Raw genomic sequence first — 25,460 nt, 5'->3', positions numbered from 1 at the left:
CAGGTGTTGAAGAGAGCCGAGAGGAAGCGGGCGACCGGGTCTACAGACTTCCAGTGATGGTAGGTGAGCCTGGCGGATCCCGGGGCGGTGTTTTCAGACTTGCGCAGCCGGAGAAACACCTTGTCAGCCGTGAACACCGCGGTGTCCACTGTAGCCGGCGCAGGAGCCCGACGAAAAAGGAGAGCGGTGTCCGCAGTCCGGGCGAACCGCGTGGCGCCCCAGTGGTCTTGGAGGTTCTGTAAAGGGATAGTGCAGGACCTGGAAGGGCCTTACAGGCGTTGAATGTCGGCGGCGTTCGCGGGGTTGATTGGCCGGGATGTTAGGCATTCGAGGGGGTAGGCGAACGGCCTCCGTTGCCACAACAACTGCCTGCATCCGCACCTCCTCGCAATGTGTGCAGGTCGCGTCCGTGGGAGGCTCTCGCAGGAGACCTCGTAAAAGGCGGGTCTGTGCACCGAGGAAGGATGTATGGTCGGGTGGGAGGTCCATGGACGGCTCGTCAACTGGTGGTGTTGCAGCCCCGTCATCAATGTTGGCAAGGTCGGGGTCGACCGGCGACAGAGCGCCGGACGATGAGGCCAACGAAGCGGAGCCAGACTTGCGGAGTCAACGCCGGAGGGAAGGGCTGCAGCCTAGATGGGACACGGGGTGCGTCGGAGCGAAACCCCGGTCGCTGTTGACGGCGTTGCCGCGGCATCGGTAGCATAGTCAGGTGTCCGCGGACCGAGCGGCCTCGTCCGACGAAGAGCTCAGGGGTTGCTAACGGAGCGGGTGGAGGGCCGGTGACTGGCGCAAAAGGTATGTGAGAAGACGTGAGGCGTTCACTTTCCCACATTTTTAACACGAAAGTGTTTTATGCCGGGGTCCACCAAGTACATCCGTCACGGATTTGACGTTGATAAAATGGACGCCAACGGGTAAGAAAGAAAAAAAAACCAAGAAAAAGATACCCCGCTGGGAATCGAACCCACGACGTTGCGGCCGCGACGGCAAGCGGCCGACGCCCTACCGACTAAACTAACTCGGTAGATGCTACACACGGCGCGAACGCGCCTTATATCTTTCACACATTCTCTTTCGCGGCGGGCGGAGCGGGGCGGTGCCGCCGTCTGTGAGATGTGAAAAAAAAGTAATGCTTCACGATCGACACTTACTAGCGCTTACTCCGAGATTACACGCGATATCAGAGGTCATGGTTAAAGCGTCTCGATACCAAAGAGGTAGACTGGCTGCGCTGGCGTCGGCGAGGCACCCTTGACGCAGTTACGTTCTCTGTCTTTGGCTTCGTGTTAGCGTGCGTCGGCTCATCGGAGTAGTGCAGCTTCTACGTGCACCAACGGGATTTCTCCGCCGCCGACTACTTCAATTGCGAGAGCACCGACTAACAAATCTGCTGCAATATGCGTTGCAGAAAGGACGCGATTTCGACGGGCGAATGTCGTGCCCTGGTGGAGCGAGAGCAGCGCCTGCGAGACAGAGGCCAACGGGACGCACACGTTTGCGGCTCAGGCTACGAACTTCTACCTCCCGTGTTGCTGAAGCGCAGTGTGTGTTATGCATGCATGAGCACGGGCGTCAGCTACCCATTACTAGAAAGCGCACACCGTGCCGTTTCTCTCCTTAATTGACGACGCTTTGAAGAAGTGCATACCGGGTACCAGTGTTGATTTTGAGCTTGTTGATATCATCCTTACGCGGGATTCACGATTCGCTGTGTCCAAATATATGTTCACACCGTCAGCTACCACAACGGTTTAATCATAATCATGGGCGTTAGTCGTCGCGATAGAGACATGCTGTCAACATGGGTGCATCCACGTCGAACGGTGCTATAGCTGCCAAACACGAATAGACATTGTACAAGCTCTCATGTATCACTACGAAATAAGCAGTACTTCTGTGAAGACACGTTTCATTTTCGCGTTATACCGATTCCTATGACGGAGGGATCAGCCATGTTTTTTTATTGATGCTTCCTCTCCAATGGGCAACCACAGCCCATTGGGCAACCACAGCCCACAACCACAGCGAGTCGCATTACTGGCGTTAACGCGTGCGTACCGCACCACCAGCACTGCCGCGTTACAAGTCCTGATGCAGGTGCCGCCGATTGACCTAGAGCTCAAGCGCATCAACACCGAATTTCGGTTATTTACTTTGCGCCGTTACGTCGCGTTTGGCAGCCTCCGTTACTGCCCTGATTGGGTCGCAAATCCGCACTCGGTCGTGGCCCTTCACCCGGCCGTGCCAGCCGTCGTGCCGTTCACTCGTCTAACCAGTGCACAAGCCCGAGCCGCCTCACGCGCGCACGCTTTGCAGGTCTATACAGACGGCTCGTTCACTTCAATATCGGCTGGGCCGGCGTATGTCATTTTCGCATCGCCTGACAGAGTTCTTGCGGTCGGTCGCTACCGTCTCTTGCGCGCGTCCTCCGCTTATTCAGCTGAGGTGATCGCGTTCCGTGAGGCGCTGAGGCATCTCATTGCGGCCCGCTATTTAGAGCCGGTGACACTATACACCGATTGCCTTTCTCTGTTACAGGCCCTCGCCTCGCTGAGAAACGTCGAGCCGCACGTGCTCGACATTCGCGCACTGATACGCAAGTTATCTCGCGACGTGCACGTTTACATCTACCACGTGCCCGGATATGCCGGAGTGTTCGGAAATGAGGTCGCGGACTTTATTGCGGAGCGGGCTGCGCACCGAGGCACGGACATCTCCTTGCCACTTCCGTTTCGCGCAGTCAGGAGTCAGCTGCGCCGGGAGCTTCTAGTGCTATGGACGGCTCGGTTGCGCGCAGAGCACGCTAGAACGGAATTATACCGCTGGGTTACGGACCTACGCACGCTACCCTCCTATTTCCCACCTCCGCCTTCCCTCGTCACGCTCCTAACAGGGCACGCGCGCTTTCCCCACTACATTTTCCGCTTTAATCTCATGCGCAAGCTTCGATGTCCTTGCGGCTCCTTCTGCTTAACATGTCCCACGTATTGCACGCGTGCCCAATTACGTCACCCTACACGTCGAGCATTATGCCGCAGGATGCCTATCGCACCATGCAGTACGGACTAATCCTGGCGTGTCCGAGAAACAGTGCGCTACTAATTTGTGCGGTACGCGCATTCTCTGACCGCATGCCGCATGTCACCGCATCCAGCCCTTGCCCACCCTGACACCCTCACCGCACATTTACACACCTGAGGCACTGTGTGGTGGTACCCACCCAGGGGCCATCCCGGTGGGGCCCTCGGGTCCCGGTGGGTGTAGCCACACAAGGCTTCGTCGAGCGTTTCCGTGAGCAAGCCGGTCAGGCTATACGGGTTTGCCTCTGGCATCATGCCAAGCCGCCTCCTGTTGCCTGTGTCTTCGCACCATTCTGGACAACCTGGTCTTCCTCGCCGGACCGCGGTCTTCGGCAAGCACGTCTACAGAGGGCACTTGGACCCTGCTGGCCACGAAGTGACCTGTCGCTTCTCTGTGGACTGCGTCCTCCAAAGCAGTGTCGCACCTGCCTCAGGACGGTGCGGCTGTCTCTCTTGTGGTCTGTTGTCCACATGTTTTTTTATTGTTTTTTTACTCATGTTCACTGGGCAAGTTTTGCCCCACTGCGTCACGTCTAATTTTCATTATCATTAAAAAAATGCCCGGTTTCTGTGCTCGTCATCCCAACACCTTGGGCCCATAAGCGTTACCGTTGCCCGCATTTTAGATGCGAAGTATCTAAAGGCGGAGCTCAATCCGGTGGTGGTGGTGGTGGTGGTGTGCGTTCTGACCACCCTTACTGCGCATGCGCATACCCTCTCCACACACCTCCTCTCCCCTCTCCACACCTCCTCTCCACTTTCCATCTCCCCTTCCCCTCTCCACTTCTCCCCTCCCCCTTTCCACTCTTCCTCTGAAACGCGGGCTAGACATGCCGAAATTCTCCCCTGCTCAACGCCGCGATGAGCTCGAGCGCATGCGCGTCCCCTCCCCTTCTCTCTCCTCTCCTACGCTGCCCCCCTCTCGCCCGCCTGTAGGCCGCGTTCCCCGCTCGCCCTGTGAGAATTAACGGCCAGGCTAGATGGAAGATACGACGCGCGTAGCGTCCCTCGTCGCGTTCCACGACGCGAGGTCGGTAGCATGCCCAACGAACGCCAACGGAACGCGATCGTGCAAGTGCTCCGGCTTCGCATCGCCTCTTTCTTTCATCTAATTGGCTTTTCCACTAAATTTGCGCTTTGGGTTATATTAAAACCCCTTTTATATAGTATATATATATTGGCTTTATACATTCTCTTATTGGCTTTATACCTGGTATGCTTCGGCAGGTACAGGTTTTTCCCATGCCTTTATTTCTGCCTTTATTCTTATCGCAACAACGGGAATGAATTTTACTGGGGCAACCACAGCCGCTGTCGTTCTTGCGGGCCTCTTCTTCTCTAGCGCTAGGCTCGAAAGTGCGGAGCAGCTGAGGCGCAACTTCCTCGTCTTGTCTTGCGCTGGCAGCTCGCCATAGGTGTGTCGTGGCCGGCAGCGGCAGCCATGATGTCCCGTACGTCATGCCAACGCTCGTGCTTGATCAGGCCACGTGCCGACAGAAACGCCTGGGCGCATCAATGAGAGCGATGGCGGGAGGCGGCCGGTTTAGCGGGCGGGGCTCCGGAAGCCAGGCACGGGTGACTGGAGGGGTGCACAGGGACCGTCTCTACAAACACAGAGCACAAGTCGAGGCGATCTCGGGCGCGTACGCCGTGCTCATGCTCCAAGTGACGGCGGAGCGACTGGACCCGGGATGCACCGCCGTAGGAAGTGTCGCAGCCGCGTGGGGCGGAACGGGCAGTAACACCTTGAGAACGCCTCAAGCCAGGGTGGGTACCTCACCGGGGCACGTGGGGAGGAAGAAGCAGGCGTGGGAGGTCCATCCGATGCGTCGGTGGACGTGGGAGACCCCGGCCAAAAACGGCGAGGCGAAGGAGGTGCCGGTAGTCGCTGAGGTGGTCCGGGAGGCTACGGGGGTGTAGGCCTGCTCCGAGTGGACCCTGGCTGCGCCGGGTCTCCCAGTGTAGCGCGCGTTCTCCTGCATGGTCCATGCATCTTCTCGTAGGCAGCAGGTCCCAGGCGGAAGGTACGGGCGGCAGCACGTCCATGCAGGTCTGGGTGGCGGTAGGAGGCCCGAAGACCGGCGCCAGATGACGTCGCCAGCAGGCACTGGCGACCGAGCCGCTAGAGGCAGGCAAGCAAAAGTGGTTGATGCTTACTAAAGCCTCTCCCAGGGGCCTCCTTATCCCGCTGGTGGAGCCAGTCCCCTGGTCCGATAGTGAGACTGGTCCTGGGCAGCTCTTCCCTTGTAGTGGGTCCCGGGCTCCGCTCCTGGTTTCATCTTCCTGGTCCGCTCCACGGGGCTCCTCCTGGACACACGAAAACCAGGTACCGTAACTTTGCGGGGTGTCCACAACCCACAAGGGACCGCCTCCGACCTCAGGAAAGACCAAAGCGATTTTAATAATGTTTCCAGAAAAGCCACGTGAGTCTGAAACTACGGCCTAGTCCATACGTGCAGGAGCAGCAAGTGGAGACTAGGATGGCAGCCCCCGTAGGCGTGAAGACTGCGGAAGCAGGGACAGGAGGCACACGCACGAGAGCACCGCAAGGGGTGGCGCACGGACGGGGTACGAGGATAGGCCACGCGCAGGGCTCACGGGGAATCACGGGCGACCGCCACGCACGTGTGCGTGGTAGATTGTCCACGGCAATGACATAACTGACGCAGATCTTAAACAGGCGCAAGTTCGGCCGCAATCAGAGGCGCCGGAGGACACGGTCATTCTACGGGTCCCACGCGCTAAGGGCTCCGACGACAACGGGGCCACCGTCACACGCTGGTAACGACGGCGTAGGTACGCTGCCACGGGCTCGTACTAGCAGGTCGCCTCCCAGCCGAGCAGAGCCGAGGCCAGTGAGTAGGCGTCCGACAATGCCTGGTCTCGGAGCTCGAGGTAAGCGATCGTCAGGAGTTTGTACGCCGAGTTGATAGGGCAGGCATCGCTTAGTTCTGCTGCTACGGGAATCGCAGCAGCCCCACCGGCGGCGCTGCCGTAGATGTAGTGACTGGAGGCGTTAGTAGGCAGGTAAAGCGTGCGCTTTAGTAACGGGCTAATCGCGTCGTCAAGGCGCCGTCAGTCCGTCTTGGTTAAGACGCCACATGGCATCGGGAAGTTTAGCGGCGGGAAGTCAAACGTCTGGAGAGCGTCCAGACGCTGCCACGGCGCCAACATCGATGAGAGTATCGCCAGGCCTCTGCGTGGGCGGTGTCGATTACCGGTCTCGTGGAAAAGATGAGACAAAAGCCAACGGGGCACCCCAGGAAGCGCTGTGTCTGGAAGTCCAGCGGTGTGAGGTCATCCGCATAGGCCAGGATGTTGTGGCCGACGTCCTCGCCTTGGACATTGCAGATGATCGGGTCGATGACGATGTTAAACAAGAGGCCGTAAGAGGTCAACCCTGTCGAAGACGTGACAAAATGGGGATGGGGTCCATGACGCCGCCGTCTGCGGTGATGCGGGTGCAGTTGCCGGTATACCGATCGGCGATGAGGGCAGTCAAGACGTCCCCGGCGCCGGCGCCCCCCAGTGCGTCGAGCAGGGCCTGATAGCGAACCGAACCGTAGGCGCTGGTGAAGCCGAGCATAGCCTCGCAAACATCCGGCCGTGCGGACCTGGCTGTGTCCAGGCGGCGCTGAAGGATGTAATTCAGCTCGAAGAGCAACCCCGTCTGGCAAGCCGAGAGAACGCCGTGCTGGAGGATCCAGTCCTGGAACCGGGCAGCAAGGCATTTCGCATAAAATTTGGGGGCCCTGCTGCCGAGGGCGAAGAGTAGCGCGTTCGACGGCCTCTGTGAGTCGCCCTTTTTGTAGATCAGTACCATCTAAGTCGTCCGATGTACGGCGGTGGTGAAGGCACGCACGAATTGGAGAGCCACCAGGAATCGCGCCTAAGGATCGACTCTGCGCTAATGATGGTAGATGAAACGGTCGATTCCCGGAGCGGTGTTCTCGGACTTGCGGAGGTGCAGGAGAACCTCTTCGGGAGAGAACGAACTGGTGTCAACACCAGCGGGGGCAGGCGTCCGGCAAAACGGCAGAGAGGTGTCCGCGGTCCTCGAGGACCATGTTTGACCTGTAGTTCCTGTAGGGGAATGTGACACTGCCGCGAGGGGCCTTCGAGGATGAAGCGGTCCGCCCGGCGTCTGTTAAGCTTATATAACCTCTCCATCTCCGCCGCATTGGCGGGATTTGGTGGGCGGTGCTGGCGATCGGTCCGTATTGGCGGGAGTAGGAGACCATCTGTTGCCAAGGCGACAGCCTGGGTCCACGCGGCCTCACACTAGTCCCAGGAAGCCTGGGACGGAAGCCATAAAAGCCCTTTGATCTTTGAAAAGGCCGAGAAACTATAACGAATTAATGATCGGTAATTGGAGTGGAAAGTTTCAGACCACAATAATAGGTTCGGCAAACCACCAGGTAAAAAGAGCAAAGCAATTCACCCGTCCGTGCATGGCAAACCTGACGTGTGCAATGAGTACGGCCGGGCGTGGTCCACTGCATTGCTTTTTACTCTAATCGTCAGAAAAATTCTTTGCCTGTATAAAATTCCAAAATCAGCAACTTGCTTTTGCAAAGCTTCGAAAAAACGCGCGTGGACGTACTCTCGCTCGCGCGCTGACGTCATACACGATGCCGGTCGCAGCGTGATTCCACACAAAACACAGTACGCGAGCCAGCACTTCTTTTTTACCAACATCATGTTTACTTGTACAGCTCGTGGATTGCCAAGCACCAAAATACGACGTAAATTACAAGAGCACCCCCCTCTTCCCCTGAAAAAGAAAAAAATCCCCACTACGTCACACATTCAACATGGATTCTGCCAGGGTACGCTCGCTGCCCAACGCGCCCGGAACGTCGACGTCAAGCAAAGCTACGAGGTCGTGCTGTTGGCTTGAGCGTACACAATGGATATCTTCAAACCGCCTTAGTCAACTTACCTGACGGACACCGCACCGCCACAGCCTGCGGGCTGTGCGTCAGGCAAGGAAAGACCTGTGGTGAGGCGGACCCGTGAAGCCGTGAGGAATGTCACCAGCATGTTTTCTGCCACCGGTGAATGGGGGTGACGTGGTGCACGGTAATGGAAGGTGGTGTGCCGTGCTACGGGAATCGTTTATATTTCGGAGGTGTGCACGGCACTCCGCCAAACACCACAGCGATTTAGTTCACGAGTGGAGCTGTGAGGCTCCTTTTACGGCATTGCACAGTGCGAAGCGAACGCGTACACACTGCCTAACTCGAAAGCGACGCCTCCGAGCTTGAAATGTCCGCGATATCGAAGTTTTGCTGATTCCGAGGGGTAGGAGTGCTATGGTGGCGTGTACGAGCCACCGGCACGGCGCTCCCGCGTCCGAGCGAGGTATGAGGCCGCACAAGCAGCGCGGAAAAGGTCGCAGAAATCAGTGGATAAGCGATCGCCTGGGCTTCTGGTGGAATGCAGGTGAGTTAATTGTGAATAGAGTGGTTACGGGCCGGCTTCGAGAGGTGGTTGATGAAATGAACGGCACCGTGTGGCAGCCTGCACCTACCTGACCTGACAGATGCGTTTACCGAACAAGCTACGCACCGCTGATGGAGTCCCTGCTCGTGCCGCTTGTTGTGCTTCATCGTCTTTTTCATCTTCTTCTTGACGCAGTTTGTGCCGGGAATTGCTGAGGTGGGTGCCAGCAACCAATCGCACCTGCCGCTGGTGGAATCTGTGGCCCAAGTCGGCGGACGCAAGAAAAGCACACGAACACGCGCACCCGGCGCTGCATTTGAAACGAATTCTCGCTCGTCGGGGCACCACTGCACGGGGCGCGTGGTGGGACATTCGTTGTTTCTTAATTTTGGAGGGAATAGTGCATAAGTAAGACGTCAACTTACCACATCTTAACTCAACTTACCACAGACGTCAACTTACCACATACGTCAACTTACCACAAGATAACGAAATAGCTTTCGCACCAACAACGAGCTGGATGGAGCAATCACCACAAGTGCACGAAGAGCGAAACATTCATCGCGCGCGCAAAAACCGCGTCAGCCGGGGCGGGCGAGCGGGTGAACACCAGCGTGCGGAAACTTTCCCAGACAAGGCATACATTTCACGATTAGTACAAACACACTTCCAACTCATTTTAGACTGCAATTTACTCACCTCCGAGGGGGGTGAGTGGGCCGATACGGGAGATACTGCAATACCAGGCCAACCCGTGGCGGAGGTGAAGCAAGCTTCAAGCACTCCGCCCCATTAAAAAAGTAAGTTTATATCTTGGGTCCAAATAGGACCCGTATGAGATATTAAGCTGATAAGAACAGACTTTATTGGGAGAATGTTGAGAGAAAGTTCGGATGGGGTGTAGAGAAGTAGCCCGTAGCGTGCGGAGGGGTCAGAAGATAGACGGCACGAAGGTATGCACGAGACAGGCCGGAGGTGTGGGCCGAAGGGCAGGTCACAGAACATCACATCACAGGTTGACGCACACCACAACACAGCGCAGTCATGCGAACAACCCCGGTACAGAAGGGAATCACGTCGCGGGAGGACGTCCAGGGCGGATATGTTCGTGGTACACGCCGCGTGACGCCGCGATGGTGTCGCTTTTGAGGAGTTTTTGAGAATTTTTTGAGGAGCCGCAGGTATGGTCTCGAGCAAAACTGTCGCAGAACGGAGTCGTTGGCAGGGTCCCAAGATCCGAGAGCGCCAACAATGACGGCGTGGACAGAGACCCGTTGATAACGGCGTCGCAGATAGGCGGCGACGGGCTCGTACTTGGCGAGCTTCTCATTGCGTGCGTTTGCAAGGCGTTCGGTGTGTTGTCAAAGGGGCAGGCGACGTCAATCACCAGCGCCTCCTCGCCAGACACCAGGACCAGATCCGGGCGAAGAGGTGTGTCACCAACCGGCCGGTTCTCAAAGGTGACGGTGAACGATGACGTAGCAGCTGCGCGGAGTCGTGACACGATGGCATTATGGCTCGCCGTATAGGCAGCGCTGCGTGCCATACAATGGCACGAAACGCGTGGGAGCGTCTCACGAGCGTATCCACACGCCCGGCAACGCTGATCCCGGTCGGCCGGTCCCCACATGCGAGCCCTGTTGAGTGGGAGGAGGTTGGGTCTCGCACGGTGGACGAAGCGCCAATCCGAGAACTGCGTGAAGGCGCCGATCCGGAGAAAATGAGAGCTCGCTCGATAAGCAGCGACACAGGCTATGACTTTGCATTGGTTGGCCTGCTCGCGAAGGGCGAGCTCACGATCCGCGGCGATGACCTCGCGGATCGAACGCATGACCCGGCAGCGGTGAGGTGACGTGATGGTCTTGTCGCCACACGTGAGACGGTGTATGACGGCGGCATTCGCAGGATTCGGTGGTCGAGGCGGACGGCCAGGCAAGACGGCTGGTAGGCGGACGGCAGTAGTTGCAAGGTCAACGGCCGCAGTCCACGCAGCCTCGTAGAGCTCCCATGACCCCTGCGAAGGCGGTTGACGCAGTGTGCGTCGAAGGACCCGCGCCTGGTCTCGCAACAGGGCCGTGTGGTCTTGGGAAGAGGGATTCCAGAATCGTCTGTTACGTCAGTGTCGGAGGCAACTTCAGGGGATTCCGATGGTGACGCCGCAGGTGAAGACAGCAGCCGCTCGATGCAGCTGTCGTCCATGGACAAGGAGATGTCAGACGCCGCAGGCGATTCGGCGCGGTTAGCGTTGACGGGCGACTGTACCCCTGGCGGCGGCGTGGGAGTGGGCGGGACGGCGTCTGGAGACGGTGGCAGCGTGCTGGAGGGTGGTGTCGGGGCCGTCCGGGCGGTGGCAGAACGTTCTGACAATGGAGGGAGGGTGCTGGGACCCGGAGCGGGTCCTGAATTGCTAGAACGACGTGCAGCCGCTCTGGCAGATGCCTCCTGCATAGAATGTCATCTCTTGTGAGTTGAGACCCCGAGCCGACGGAAAGGACGCGGAGCTTTGGCCGCACTGGTGTCGGGACTCTGGGACGGGCGCCAGCGGTACACCAGCAACCAGGCAGAAGTGGGATGACGGGCGTGCTGGCAGCGTTTTATCGCAGACGAGGCAGCGATAGATACGACGCGTGATGCGCAGGCCGTGCTCCTGCTCCAAATGGCGGCATAGAGACTGGACGCGCGACGTCCACGAAGAGCCGCCATAGGTACACCCGCAGCCTCTTCGACTGCAGCGGAGGACAGCAGGAACCGGCAGGTGGACGGTGAATGTTCTGCGGGCCAGGGTTGGGTGCCTCGTCCTGACAAGAAGGGAAGGAGAGGGCGAGCTCGGTGCCGAGGAGGGATACGAAGAAGAGGTAGATGGGGACCGTGCTCTCCTTGGTCGTCGGAAGAGAGGCGGCGCCGGGGATTCCACGCCAGCAGCAGCTGGCCTGCGCCCAGAGGCCTGTGAAGAGGTCACCGGAGAGGCCGGGGTCCGCCTTCTCGAAGATCCATGGAGGCCGGCGTCTACCGGGTCAGCGGGCATCTCCAGGTAGGTCCTAGGCAACAGGTCCGGGCAGCAGCAGGTCCAGGAAAGCCCAGGAGGTGGCAGTGGCGGTCACAAGGACCGGGGCCCGTGATGGTCGTCGGCAGGTATCGGCGACCGCGCCGAGAGAGGCAGGCAAGGAAAAGCGACGACCGCTTACCAAATCCTCTCCCGGTGGCCTCCTCGTCCTTGTGGTGGGCCCGATCCACTCCTCCGGTAGAGGGTCCTCGCCTGGGGCGCTCATCCCCTGTAGTGGGTCCACTCCTCTGGTCCCTCCTGGTTCCCCGTGGTTCCTCCGGGGTCTCCTGGGTGGCAGAAGTCCAGACACAAGGCCTTGCGGGGGTGGCCAAAGCCCACAAGGGGCCGCTTTCAACCTCCGGTAACACCAAAGACTACACAAAGGGAAGTTTTATTATTCTTGTAACTCATTTCCCAATTACTGCAATTACGCATGCCTTCTTTAACATGACAACCAATGGGCGCGTGGACGTACAATGTGTGTTGGCTCGTATATCCACATTTTCAGTTCACAGAGTGTGCACGCGCATCATTATACAATTTTTACATTATTCAATTATACAACATACACCGACTAACTATACACAGCCGCTTTTAACGCTTAACTGAAAGCTGTCTGTCCATTTGCGGCAATGTTGCCGTGTTGGGGAAGGGGGGTAAGTATGGGGTGAGAGGGAGAGCTACGCGGCCTTCCCGGATAAAAAAGAACCTGGTGTGCCACGGCGGAGGAATTGCTCCTCCCCGCCGGCTTCGAGCTCGTTCGACAGAAAGGCCCACAAGAGCCGCCTGATTTTTCCTACGGCCGGGTGCGCTGCCCTAACTGGCGCGCGTCGCGCTTCAGCAAGGGACCTTCGCTGCCAAATCACGAAGAGCGCGCAGGCCACTACGAATTTCGCGCAGGCGCCTTTGTTTCTCTTGTGGTCTGGGGAAGGGCGGATGCCAAATGTTCGCGCGACTATGCGCCAAACGGGCTTCACAGCGGTGACAGCGCGTGACTTTGCGTCTCGATGCTTCTGCAGTTGGGGCATCGGGCGCTATGCCCCACTGGTGCAGCCTCTGTCGCGTCGGGAGCACCTTCCAGGCTTTTTTCCAGAGGAAGTATTGGGTCTCCTTTGGCAGGCGTCGACCATGTGCTTCCATCGCCTGTTTCGCGTTCTTGGCCTTCTGTTTTTCCTCCTCGCCCAACTGATTACGCGTTAGGATTTCCCTGATTCGCGCGGGCGGGTCCGCGTCGATGCCGCAGTCGGGCGCCTCCTTCACGATCATCCTCATTATTGTCGACGCCACTTTGTAAAACGGGGAAGGTGTTTCTGCGAGCGGCCCGGGATGTCTGTGACCGTCCATACGGCTGCTGTTGGTGCCGCACCAGTATAGGAGCAGGCCCCTCCCGAGGTAGTTCGTCGCTTGGTGGAGTAAGCGGGCCGTCTTGAGGTCTAGCACCGCGCTTGTGGTGAGCACGTGCGGAAGGCCGAGTCCTCCCTCGCTCGGAGGCAGCTGCAAGAGGCTCCTCTAAGCCGGCACAGGCTTCCCGTCCCACAAGAAGGCGTTGATCAGCTTGTTCAGCTGGTTGGCTGTTTTTGCTGGCATCACCGACACTGCTCACGTAGAAGGCGAGTGTGCAAATGCTTGTCTTGACAGCAAGGGCCTCCTCGCGGAATGAGAGGTCGAGGAGACGCGCCCGCTCGACCAACTGTGCGGCTCGTTCCAGCGCGCGTGTCCACGAGGACGCCGCCACGGCCTTGCGCGTGAAAAGGATGCCTAGCACCTTGACGCTAGAGACGGTCTCGATGCGGCCGATTGCGTCCGCGGGAAAGTTGCAGAAGAGCAAGGCCTTACTCTTTCCCTCGTTGATTTGGGCGCCAGATGCTTCAGCATAGGACCCGAAAATACAGCGGAATCGCCCTAAGCTTTTCCCATCTCTCACGAACATAGAGACGACGTCCGCGTAGGCCAAAACCTTCAATTCTTCGGTACCCGTCAGTGGCAGGCCCCTGATGTGGGTGTCGCTGCACAGACTCGTCTATAGGAAACCAGCGCTGGAGTTTCCGCGGTGTGGGCAGTGCCGCCCTGGCGGTCAAAGCGCGCATACTCCAGCCGCTCCCGCGGACGAGAATGGCGACTGGTTGAGGCGATGCGCGCGCGTATCGCCGAAACAAAACAAAGGATGCTGGCGGTACTGTTGCGCATTCAAGTGCCACAATACGTAGAAATGAGGGAGGACGTACCCTCCTATGTTTTTCCTTCTGAAACATATGAATAGGAACGGGTGCGGCGTTGCATTCCGACAGTCAGGCGAGCACAGTATGTTCTGCTCTCCTGTCTAGTGGTGTCAGACCGGTTTCTAAACGGAATTGCGCGTGTCTGCTCGATTTACTCGATAGTGAGGGCCACCAGTGGAAACCGGGGCCAACTAGCGGAATTTAATCGGTGTTTTGTCGTAATAAAACACACATATTATGCAGCTAGCATGCGGCATATGTAACAATTTTTTCATCTGACCACCACCAAGCTCCTTCTGCTGCCACAGCGTGCAGTGAATGATACGATAGGCAGGTAGTCTACATTATTTGCAAACAGTTACACAGAAGGAAAGCTGCCTACGAGATGCGTACGGGGGCACGTTCGCCGAAGCCGCTGAACTGTTATGAGAAATACGCACGCGATGGATGCCTCCGTTGAACTTCACTAGTGCTAAAGACAGATTTCGTGTCACGAACAAAGCAGCGGACTACTCGAAGCTTAGCTTTCTGGAGTCTGCCGATGCGGTAAAGCTTCTTTGTGCAGTGGCTGCCGCGGCGAATTGAGATCGGAATTTATGCCTCCCTAGAAAAGGGTCAAATGTCTTGGATTTTTACTCGCCGTTTAATTCGGCTAACGTACTGTGTTAGTTTTTTTTTTCACTTGCCTGTCTCACATCGACAATTGCAGTCGTTTTACGTGACAAACAAGGTGTGATTATGAGGCACGCCGTAGTGTGGGAATCAAGAGTAATTTTGACCGCTTGGGGTTCTTTAATGTGCACATAAATCTCAGTATGCGGGTGTTCTTTCTATTTCAACCCCATCGAAATGCGGCACCGTGGCCGGGAATCTATCCCGCGCCCTTGGGCATAACAGCGCGACACCATACATGCTATGCTAGCACGGTGATTTGCTTGATCAACGTCCGCGGGCTGGGCATACATACCACGACAGAAAAACGTTAACGCAGCTACCCCTTGCCTCTTACTTTTTTTTACTGCAGTAGTGGGCAATTGGTAGCGACGCAGCACATACTTATCAATGGAGACTTGTGAGCCTGCACTGGCTTGACACAAATCTCATGACGCAACCAGAAAATGGTGACGACGGAGTCGCCACGACGGCACAGCACTCTCTCTTCGAAGCCGTATGCACAGACGTAGTCTGCTTTGCAGGGCTTCTCTCCATTTTCCAGTGCTTTCTTGAGAAAGTAGCTTTTAGACAAAGTTATTTTTTTCTAAACCATAGAGCAGTAATACTGGCGCAATGGCTGCTCGAGCTGTTCGCGCCAAAATGAAGCACGGGAACGGCGCACGCGCGTTCGCTCACCGCGGTACAGTGCGGCCGGTCGTCTGAGCGCGAGCGGCATGGCCTCCGAGATTAGCCGGCGCGCGGAGGCCATGCGAGCGGCTGAGTTATGTCGCGACTCGCCGCCAGGTGCCCTTTTTCGGCGCATCACCTATCCAGCGCTGGTCTCCCATAGCGCCTCTATGGATAGAATAAAGAGGGTCGAGCCCAGTGGGCACCCCTGCCTGATTACTAGGGTGTAACAAAATTATTCGTAGTACAGCCGTTGACAGTAACGCAACACTTCAAGTCGTTGTAGAGGAGCCTAACCGCCGCGACAAAGTCCCCAGGGAGGCCGAACTCGTTGAGGACTCCGAACAGGTAGGCGTATCTCGCCCGGTCAAACGCCCTGGCGTGATTGAGCGAGAGGAAGGCCCCCCGTGAGCTTTTTCTTTGACGCGTACTCGAAGACGTCTCGGGTCAACGTGAGGTTGGTGAACAAAGACCTGCCGGGCAAGGCGCAGGTCTGCTTTGGGCTAGTGATGTCCGGGAGGAATAGTTTTAGTCGGTTGTTTATGATGGTCGCCACAATCTTGTAGTCTACGTTCAGTAGAGTGATTGGGCGCCATGACGACGGTTCGTTGGGTGGCGCTCCCTCTTTGAGGACCAGGACGATCTGGCCTTCCCCAAACGAGTCGGGCTTCACGCGTTGTGTTAGGACGAGGTTGACCAGAGCCAGGTCCGCCGACTTGAATTGGTCCCCAGACAAGGCATACATTTCACGATTAATACAATCACACTTCCAACTCATATTAGACTGCAATTTTCTCAGCCCTGAGGGGGTGAGTGGGCCGATCCCGGAGATAGTGCAATACCGGGCCAACCCATGGCGGAGGTGAAGCAAGCTTCAAGCACTCCGCCCCATTCCAAAAATAAGTTTATTATCTTGGGTCCAAATAGGACCCGTATCACATACTAAGCTGATAAGAACAGAAATTTATTTGTGAATGTTTAGGACAAGTTGACACAAGGACAGAGAGTCCAGCCCGAAGAGAGCGAAGTGCGACTGGAGGATGTAGGCCGAAGGCCCCGATGTGGCTAAGTCACACGGCACAGCACATCACAACCCAGAGGGGCGGGCACAGCACGGGTTATGTCGAGCCAGCGCGCACTTGGTCGTGGTAGATGGCGCGCGTGGCCGCTATCACCTCACTCACGCACAGACGTTTGAAAAGGCGCAAGTACGGGCGCGCACACAGCCTCCGAAGCACGGTGTCGTTGGCGGGATCCCAAGTGCCGAGGGCTCCGACGACGATCGCGGCCACGGTGACGCGCTGATAGCGACGCCGAAGGTAGGCTGCAACGGGCTCGTACTTTGCGACCTTCTCGTTGCGCGTGTTGGTGAGGGCGTCGGGCGTGTTCTCGAAGGGGCAGGCCACGTCGAGAACGATGGCTTCCTCGCCGCTCGCCAAGACGAGGTCGGGTCGTAGGTTGGTGTCACCAACTGGGCGAATAGCGAAGGCGACGGTGAAGCGGGGCGATGCGGGATTGCGGAGGCGCTCCGCCACGCCGTTGTGTCGCGCCGTGTACATGGCGCTTGGAGCCATGCAGTGGCACACGTCGTGGGGTAGCGTCTCCCGAGAGTAGCCGCAGACGCGGTACCGCTGGTCACGATCCGCTTGTCCCCACATCCGTGCGCCGTTCAGTGGATGGATATTCAGTCGGGCCCGATGGATGAATCGCCTGTCTGGGAAATGGGTGTAGGCCCCCGTGCGCATAAGGTGCGAACTCGCCCGGTCAGCCGCCACGCACGCCAGGACCTTTCCTTCATTGGGCTGGTCCTGGAGGGCTCGATCTCGGTCGGCGGGCAGGACCTCGTGCAGGGACCGCATCACTCTGTAGCTGTGGGTTGGGGTGATCGTGGTATCACTGCAGGTGATGCGGACGTCCTCCGGGTCTAGGGACCAGAAGACCTGCAGGCGACGAGACGCTTTGCGCGCCTCGGTCCACACCGAGCGTAGTTGGCTGGCTGGGGCCCGGAACGCGTTCTCGATGCTTCCCGAGAGGTACGCCTCGAGCTCGGAACGGGTCGCCTCCCATCCGAGTCTCGAAATGGCCACTGAATAGGCGTCGAGGATCGCCATGTCCCGGAGGCCCCGGTCGGTCGTGGTGAGCAACTTGTACGCTGAATCCACGCGGCAGACGTCACTGAGCTCTGCCGCCACGGGGATGCCAGCAGCGCCGCCGCCAGCGTTGCCGTAGATGTAGTGGTTGGATGCATTGCCCGGCAGGTAGAGGGTCCTCTTAACAAGAGGACGTATGGCGTCGTCGAGGCGGAGCCAGTCCGTCTTGGTGAGAACCCCGCAGCGCATCGGGAAGTTGAGCGCCGGGAAAACGAAGGTCCTGACGGCGTCAAGACGCTGCCACGGCGCCAACATCGATGCGGACCCGGACGACGACGGTAGCCCAAAGGGCGACCCAGGAACCGTTGTGGCTGGTAGTCACGTAGGGCCGAGATGGTGGTCCCCGAGATCGAGAACGAGGTCGGCCGCACCCGACAGGCGTCGCGCCGCTAAGATGTAGCGACGAGCACTTGGCGGGGTTGAGCCACAGGCCGACTCGTTGCGAGGGCCTCGATCCTGTCGATGCGGCTAGAAGGTCGGGTGACTTCGCCAAGGGGGTCAAATCGTCCGCGTAGGCCAAGATGTTGTGGCCGGTGTCCTCGCCCTGGACGTCGCGGACGATGGGGTCAATGACCATGTTGAAAAGTAGACCGCTGAGGGGACATCCTTTGCGAAGCCCAGCCGAGATGGAGACTGGCTGGGAGATGCCTTCGGCCTGATGAGGGACCTACCCGTACGCATTGGTGAAATCGAGCAAGGCTGCACAGTGGTCGGGGCCACCGGCTCTGGCAGCGTCTAGACGGTGTTGGAACACGTAATTAAGCTCGAAGATATCGTCGTACGGGAGAAATCCCTTCTGACAGTGGCAGAGCACTTGATGTTGTAGGTTGTGAGTCTCCCAAGGTGTCTAGGCATGCCGCGTAGAAAGCCGCCGGTAGGCCGTCCATTCCTGGGGCAGAGTTCGGAAGCGTATTACTCCGGCGACGCCTCGCCGCACAGCGTCAAGCACTCGTCCTCGTCTAGTCGCCTCAGGCTTTGGCACAAGTCTTTTAATTGGAGAGACGCGGGGGGTGCCTCGCCGAGTTCGGTTTCCTGGTAGGTCGCCTTGAAGTAGTTTCGGAAGATGGCTTCCACTTTGACTGGGTCGTCTGTCGTCGTCCCATCGGGACGCATCGCTGCTGTGATTTTCGTGCAGCCATTCCCGCTTACTTCGCGCTGGTCAACTTCCATCGTTTCCCCAGCTGGCCCTCAGTTTGTCCTACCTCCGCGTCTTGTCTTGTAGTAGCCGGTTGAATCGCGATTGCAACGAGGCCAAGTAGTCGGCTGTGCAGGCGGTGAGCGAGTCTGCATTTTGGATGATGCGGATCCTGCGCAGGAGTTCGTTCATTTCCTTCGTGATCCGGCGCTTCCTTACTCTGCCCTCCTGCTGCAGGAACGCCTTCCAGGCGGCCTTCAGCCTGTCCCACTCTCCCGGGGTTACGGGAGCGGCGGCTCTGATCGACTCCTTCAAAAAGTCCTCGGTGTCTTGCCTGCTAGTGTCGTCCTTCAAGAGTGCAGGGTCTCGCCGCCAGGTCGTATTGCTGGTGCGGGTCCCGGGCGTTCGTGTCACCGTCGTCATTAGCGGGACATGGTCGGTCTTCCTCGCTAAGTTGTCAGGCAGGGCAGGGACTTCGCACGACCCGACGGAAGGGAGCAGGAAGTCCGGGACGTAGGTGCGGTCGATTTTACTGGCCGCGGTACGCGAAGATCGGGTTGGCACAAACGTATCGTCGTGCAGGTAGACCCAGACGCCCGTAAGCTTAAGGTGTCGAAGAATCTTTACCAACTCTTTGGCGCGGTAGGTTGATCCCCCTCGTCCCGGGTCCCGGACGGTTCTCGTCGAGTCTACCACGCAGTTAAAATCACCGAGCAACACGTGCGGCACGGGCTCGAGAGGCAGTCGTGTAGGTCGCTGAAGAAGGAATTTGTGTCCGTTCTTGTCACGGGCGCGTATACGTTCACAAAGCGGATCTTTCTTCCGCCTATGTAGGCGTGAAGCATAATTGTGCGCCCGTTCGCTCCGAAAATACAATGGGACCTTTCCCGAAATCGCCCCGAAACAAAAATAACCCCGACGCCGCAAGACTTGGCATTAGTTAAGGAGAAGAAACCCTCGTCGTTATACTCACGCCGAAACTTAGCCCCGTCTCCTGAGTTGGTCTCCTGAACAAAAAGTAAATCGATGCCTTGCTCTTTCGCAAAGGCTAAAACAGAAAGTTGCTTGTCCCTGTCTCGGAACCCACGAACATTCCAAGTTGCGAACTTAAGGGAAGGCATCGCCCGTCGCTGTGGGTTTCCAGGAAAACAACAGAAGAGGGTGGAGATGAAAGGAGGGGAGGGGAGTGAATCGGTGCGCCTGCCAGGGAAATCCGAAGCTGTGGGCGGGCGGAGCAGACGCGCTTCCTCTTGCCCCGGTGGGGTGAATACCATCTTACTGGCGAGCCAGCGAACGTTGGCGTCGCCCGGGCGATTACGGTGGCTGACCCGCATCTCGCGCAACGGCGGTAGAAGGGAGGGTGGGAGGAATCTCGACGTGAACGATGGCGGGGACCTCCAAAAGAGGAAGGCAGGTCAGCACCCAAGGGTGCTAGGAGCCGTGGTAGGGAGGAGGCGGACAAAGAAAAGCTAGGGCGGGGTTGCAGTTTTGAATGGTTGTGACGTGGTAGCCACGTCACAGTTCCATTTCGCTGCCTTTGGGGCGCCGTTCCCCTTGGCCAGCAGCGCTCTTCTCGAGTTTCTTGGTCTTGGCTCGCGGCGGTGCGTCACTATCGCTGCTCTGGGTTTGGGGTCCGGGCCGGCGCAGGCTGGGATCCTTACTCACTGCCCTTTCCCTCGCTCCGCTCTTACCACCCTCCTCTGCGCGCCTTCGCGAACGCGAGCGGGTGCTCTGTTTGCGTCCAGGTACTGGCTGACACGCGCTCAGGGTCGAACCCAGTTTTTTGCTTGTTCGCGCCGTCTGGGTAGCAGGAAGGTGTTCCGGCCCCTTCCGGCCGTAGTCGTGGTCGCCGGGGAGGGCGTAATGCCCCCGACTCACGATGGGTGGGTCTTCAGTATTTGGCTCACGTACTCCTTGGACGGGCTGTTTTTCTTCGCCTTCACCCGAATCGTCCTCGAGTTCGCGCTGGCGGTTTTGCCATCCATTTTTGGCCCGAGCGCATCGCCGACCCGAGCGGTTTGGTCCTCCGCGCTCCTGAGGGGGAGTCGGCGACGTGGCGGTTGATGAGTGAGGCGAAACAGTTTCCAAGTCACTTGGCCCGTTGGAGTCGCTGCCGGACGACACGGTGACCATGTCGTCTCCGCTGCCGCCCCTCTCCTCTTGGTTTGAGGGTGGCACTGTCTCCCCGCTTCCGGCGCGTCGCTCGGACTCCGTCTCGCCATCCTAGTAGCTGGTGACTTTCTTCTGTGTGGGGGGCGCAGGCTTAGGAGACAACACCTGTAGACGTAAAGGTGTGTCCACCGCCTTGGGCAAGGTAAGACCTCTTGGCGGGTCTCGTTCTAGAGCGGCGTCGTTCACTGGTAGGGTTCTGCGGGCGGCAGACGCGTAGGAGTGCCTGCGGAAGCAGTCTCTTGTTCCGTGGTGACCGTCGCATCTCTTACATTCCGCTGCGCACCCCGCCGTCTCGTGACCGAACGTGCCGCACCGTGCGCAATAGGGGGCCGAGCAAGCGCTGGCCATGTGGCCTACTTCGCCGCACCGTGCGCAGACACTGTGCATACCGCGGTATTCGAAGATTATCCGGTGCCCCGCAATGGTTGTCAAGTGGGCACCGGTTTGCTCATCTCTATACGGACGACGCGGACACCGTTTAGGTTGTTTTGCCTGTTGGACACTCACCCGCATTGGCCTCGGCGGCAATATTCAGGTCATTGATCGAAATGTCGCCCTCGGGAATGTCAAAGAAAAAACAATTCTCCCTCACCGGGGGGGTTAGTAAGCGCGGCCATGTTGGGGGCGTTGCCGGGCGCTCCTCCGAACCGTGTGGGGGGGGGCGTGACTAGTAGACTGGTTCATGCAGCTGTCGCTGCACACTGGTGGTCTGGCGGCTCAGCAGGTGCTGGTGCCACTGGCAAGCAGGTGGCAGCAGGCGACGCGGTGGGAACCTCTGGTACGGCGGGCAATGCTCCGGGACCTCGCGCCTCCTGGCATGGGGTGGGAAAAGGGTCTCCGGGTTGGAGGGCCCGAGACCTCGGTGCAGCGACCTCGCGCGGGTAGGCGGGACGGCGCAGCCACGGATTCCTTCTTTTCTCTTGGGTTAGAGCCCCAGGCGGGACGTCGACGTGACGGGGCCCAGTTATGAGCAGAGTAACTCGCAGAAAACGATCAAGCTTTGGCGTGCTACACTGCATTGCTGTTAGTCCAATCGCCGCAAAAATTCCTTGGCTGCATAAAAGAATTCTAAAACCACCAACTTGCTTTTGGAAAGCCTCGAAAAAAACATATGTGGACGTACTCTCGCTCGCGCGCTCACGTCACACACGACGCCGGTCGCAGCGTGATTCCACACGCCACGCAGAACACGAGCCAGACTTCTTTTTCACGAACATCATGTTTACTTGTAATGCTCGTGGCCAGCCATGGCACCAAAATGTGACCTAATATACTTAGCTTGAAATGTTCGCGATATCGAAGTTTTGCTCACTCCGAGGGGTAGGAGTGCTATCGTGGCGCGTACGAGCCGCCGGCACGGCGCTCCCACGTCCGAGCGAGGCATCAGGCCGCACAAGCAGCGCAGGAAAGGTCGCGGAAATCAGTGGATAAGCGATCGCCTGCGCTTCTGGTGGAATGCAGGTGAGTTAATTGTGAATAGAGTGGTTACGGGCAGGCTTCGAGAGGCGGTTGATGAAATGAACGGCACCGTGTGGCAGCCTGCACCTACCTGAGTTGACACATGCTTTTACCGAACAAGCTACGCACCGCTGATGGAGTCCCTGCTCGTGCCGCGTGTTGTGATTCATCGTCTTCTTCATCGTCTTGACGCTGTTTGTGCCGGGCATTGCTGAGGTGGGTGCCAGCAACGAATCGCCCCTGCCGCTGATAGAATCTGTGGCCCAAGTCCGCGGACACAAGAAAAGCACACGAACACGCACACCCGGCGCTGCACTTGAAACCAATCCTCGCTCGTCGGTGCACCACTGCATCGCTCGTCGGTGCACCACTGTTTCTTATTTTTGGAGGGGATGGTGAATAAGTGAGACATGGTCTCTCTCTTACCACGTCTTACTTGTACACTATTCCCTCCAAAATTAAGAAACAACGAAAGTCACACTACGCGCTCGAGGAGCGAGAATTCGTTTCAAGTGCAGCGCCGGGTACGTGTGTTCGTGTGCTTTTCTTGTGTCCGCCGACTTGGGCCACAGATTCCACCAGCGGCAGGGGCGATTCGTTGCTGGCACCATCCGCACGTTTCGATACCTGATCAATTTGTGCTCTCGGCCATTGCACTGCTGATGACAGCACATGTTCCAGGGCTTCATATATTTGTTGATCCGTCGTTTGCTTTGGTTTCATCAAGCGCAAGGCGACAAAAAGGGTATCCTTGCGTGTGCAGCTGTATGCATGTTGCTTGAAATGTGAGCGCTGACCACACGAACGCGCAAAGATGCAACATAACAATCGAAACGCTCATTTCGCGCATTGTGCACAACATCTTCAAAGCTTTTCAAAAGCCGAGAGTGCCAAAATTCTTGTCCTCTTGTCTCAGCCCCCTCTCTATTGCAAAATATACTAACAAAATAACGAAATAGCTTTCGCACCAACAACGAGCTGGATGGAGCAAGCACCACGACTGCACGAAGATCGAATCATTCACCGCGCGCGCAAAAACCACGTCAGCCGGGGCGGGCGAGCGGATGAACACCAGCGTGCGGAATCTTTCCCAGACAAGGCATACATTTCACGATTAGTACAATCACACTTCCAACTGATTTTAGACTGCAATTTTCTAACCCCCGGAGGGGTGAGTGGGCCAATCCCGGAGATAGTGCAATACCGGGCCAACCCGTGGCGGAGGTGAAGCAAACTTCAAGCACTTCGCCACATTCCAAAAATAAGTTTAATATCTTCGGTGCAAATGGGACCCGTATGAGATATTAGGCTGATAAGAACGGAGTTTTTTATTTATGTTTGGTACAGGAGGTTAAAGGCCGTAATAGAACACAGCTGGATGTACCAAACGGGCCTGGACTGGGCCGGGTGTCCCACGGCCCGGTCCCGACGGGAAAGGGATGCGCGAAGGCGCAGCAGAATCCTGGTTTGGCAGACGTAGGGGCAGGTCACGCACGGGGTGGTAAAACACTAGTGGGCACGGAAAAGCACAAGCACCGCACAAGCACAGCGCGAAGGAGCGCAGGGGCGATCGCAGTGACGTGCGATCACACTGTGGGGAGCAGAAGACACGGCACGGGTGGATCAAGGACGGCCACCGCGCACGTGTAGATGGTAGATCTTCCGCGACGCTGCCAGTACCTCGCTCACGCAGATCTTTTTGAAGAGGTGAAGGTAGGGCCGGGAGTAGATGCGGTGAAGGACGCGGTCGTTGTCCGAGTCACAAGCGTCCAAAGCACCGACGATGATAGCTGCGACCGTGACCCTCTGGTAGCGTCGGCTGAGGTACGCTGCGACGGGCTCATACCGTGACACTTTCTCGTTCCGCGCGCTGGAGAAGGGCTCGCGCGTGTTCTCAAACGGACACGTGACGTCCAAGACGATGGCCTCCTCGCCGCGACGAGGTCGGGGCGCAGGCCGGTGTCACCGACGGGGCAGTTCTCATATGCCACGGTGAAGCTCCGGGAGGCTGCGGTTCGGATGCGGGCGACCACGGCGTTGTGCCGGACCGTGTACAGGGCGTTCCTTGCCATGCAGTGGCCCAGCACGTGCGGCAGGGTCTCCCGCGGGTAGTCGCAGTTCCGGCAGCGTTGATCGCGATCCGGGGGCCCCCACATGACGCCGCCGTTGAGGGGAAATAGGTTGTCGAACGCCCGGTGGACAAAGCGCCAGTCAAGTGGGTGAAAGCGCCACTCCGCACGATGTGGGAGCTGGCGCGGTCCGCCGAGCAGCATTCCATAACCTTCCCCTGGTTCGGCTGAGCGTGCAGGGCACGGTCCGGGTCGGCGGCGAGCACTTCGCTGATCGACCGCATGACGCGGTTGCGGTGCGTCGCCGGGATAGTGACGTCGGCGCAAGCGAGTGTCGTGTCGCTGGGGGAGATGCTCCAGGCGACGTGGAGCCGACGCGAAGCCTTGCGGACCTCCGTACATACCGAGCGGAGCTGAGTAGCGGGAGTGCGGAAGACGCCCTCGATGTCGCCCGACAGGTACGCCTCGAGCTCCGACCGGGTCGCTTCCCAGCCGAGGCGCGCCGAGGCTATTGCGTAGGCGTCTGAGAGGGCTAAGGCACGCAACTCCCGGTCCGCCGTGGTCGGAGCTTAAAGGCGCAGTCGATGCGGCAGATGTCGCAAAACTCCGCGGCCATGGGGATGGCAGCAGCTCCACCGGCGGCGCTCCCGTAGACGTAATGGGTGGAAGCTCGTGTTGCAGGTAGAGTGTCCTCTTGACCAGGGGGCGCACGGCGTCGTCGAGCCGGCGCCAGTCGGTCTTCGAGAGGACGCCGCACCGCAAGGCGAAGTTGAGGTCCGGGTACACAAACGTGCGCCATGGCGCCAACACAGACGAGAAGGTGGCGCGTGGCTGGTCGATGGCGTCATCGTTGACCGAGCCCGTGCGGAAGGGAAGGCGGAAACCCACGGGGCGTCCCAGGAACAGCAGAGGCTGGTTGTCCTGCAGCGGCGTGATGGGGACGCCGCACACCGTAAAGATGGTGGGCCGCATCCCGACGGGCGTGGACCCGCACATGTGCAAGGAAGCACACTTGGCCGGGTTGAGAGCCAGGCCAAGCGGTGTCGCCAGGGCCTCGACGAGACTGATTCGCCGTTGCAGTAGGTCTGGGGAATCAGCCAGATGCGTGAGGTCGTCGGCGTACGCGAGGTTGTTGTGTGCGTCGCCAGTGCCCTGAACGCCACGGATCACTGGGTCGACCACCAGGTTGAAAAGTAGCCCGCTGACGGGGCAAACCTAGCGGAGACCAGTCGCGATGGGTACTGGCTCAGAGACGTCCCTTCGGCGGCGACGAGGACCGTTCGGTTCTCCCGGTACAGGTCCTCGATAAAGGCGGTGAAGGTGGCACCCGCACAGAATCCGCGAA

General features: G+C 58.3%; 1 protein-coding gene, 2 non-coding genes and 1 pseudogene across 3 annotated transcripts; all 4 read right to left on the bottom strand.

The window, feature by feature from the left end:
* Positions 1 to 9,237: 9,237 nt before the first annotated feature.
* LOC119375714 (U2 spliceosomal RNA) lies at positions 9,238 to 9,416 on the bottom strand (annotated as a pseudogene).
* Positions 9,417 to 15,939: 6,523 nt separating this feature from the next.
* On the bottom strand, positions 15,940 to 16,123 carry LOC119375707 (U2 spliceosomal RNA). Its single transcript, XR_005180445.1, has one exon. It is a non-coding gene; the product is annotated as a U2 spliceosomal RNA (small nuclear RNA).
* A 126-nt stretch (positions 16,124 to 16,249) lies between these two features.
* LOC119375389 (uncharacterized) lies at positions 16,250 to 17,470 on the bottom strand. Its single transcript, XM_037645569.1, has one exon. It carries the CDS (start codon positions 17,468 to 17,470, stop codon positions 16,250 to 16,252), a length of 1,221 nt encoding a protein of 406 aa, XP_037501497.1.
* Positions 17,471 to 23,216: 5,746 nt separating this feature from the next.
* On the bottom strand, positions 23,217 to 23,398 carry LOC119375716 (U2 spliceosomal RNA). The gene has a single exon (XR_005180450.1). It is a non-coding gene; the product is annotated as a U2 spliceosomal RNA (small nuclear RNA).
* Between the last annotated feature and the right edge of the window lie 2,062 nt (positions 23,399 to 25,460).

This window comes from Rhipicephalus sanguineus, chromosome 11 (assembly GCF_013339695.2).
Source record: "Rhipicephalus sanguineus isolate Rsan-2018 chromosome 11, BIME_Rsan_1.4, whole genome shotgun sequence".
Classification (NCBI taxonomy): Eukaryota; Metazoa; Arthropoda; class Arachnida; order Ixodida; family Ixodidae; genus Rhipicephalus; species Rhipicephalus sanguineus.
Note: the sequence above shows the minus strand (reverse complement) of the source record. Positions and strands in the feature narration are given on the sequence as shown.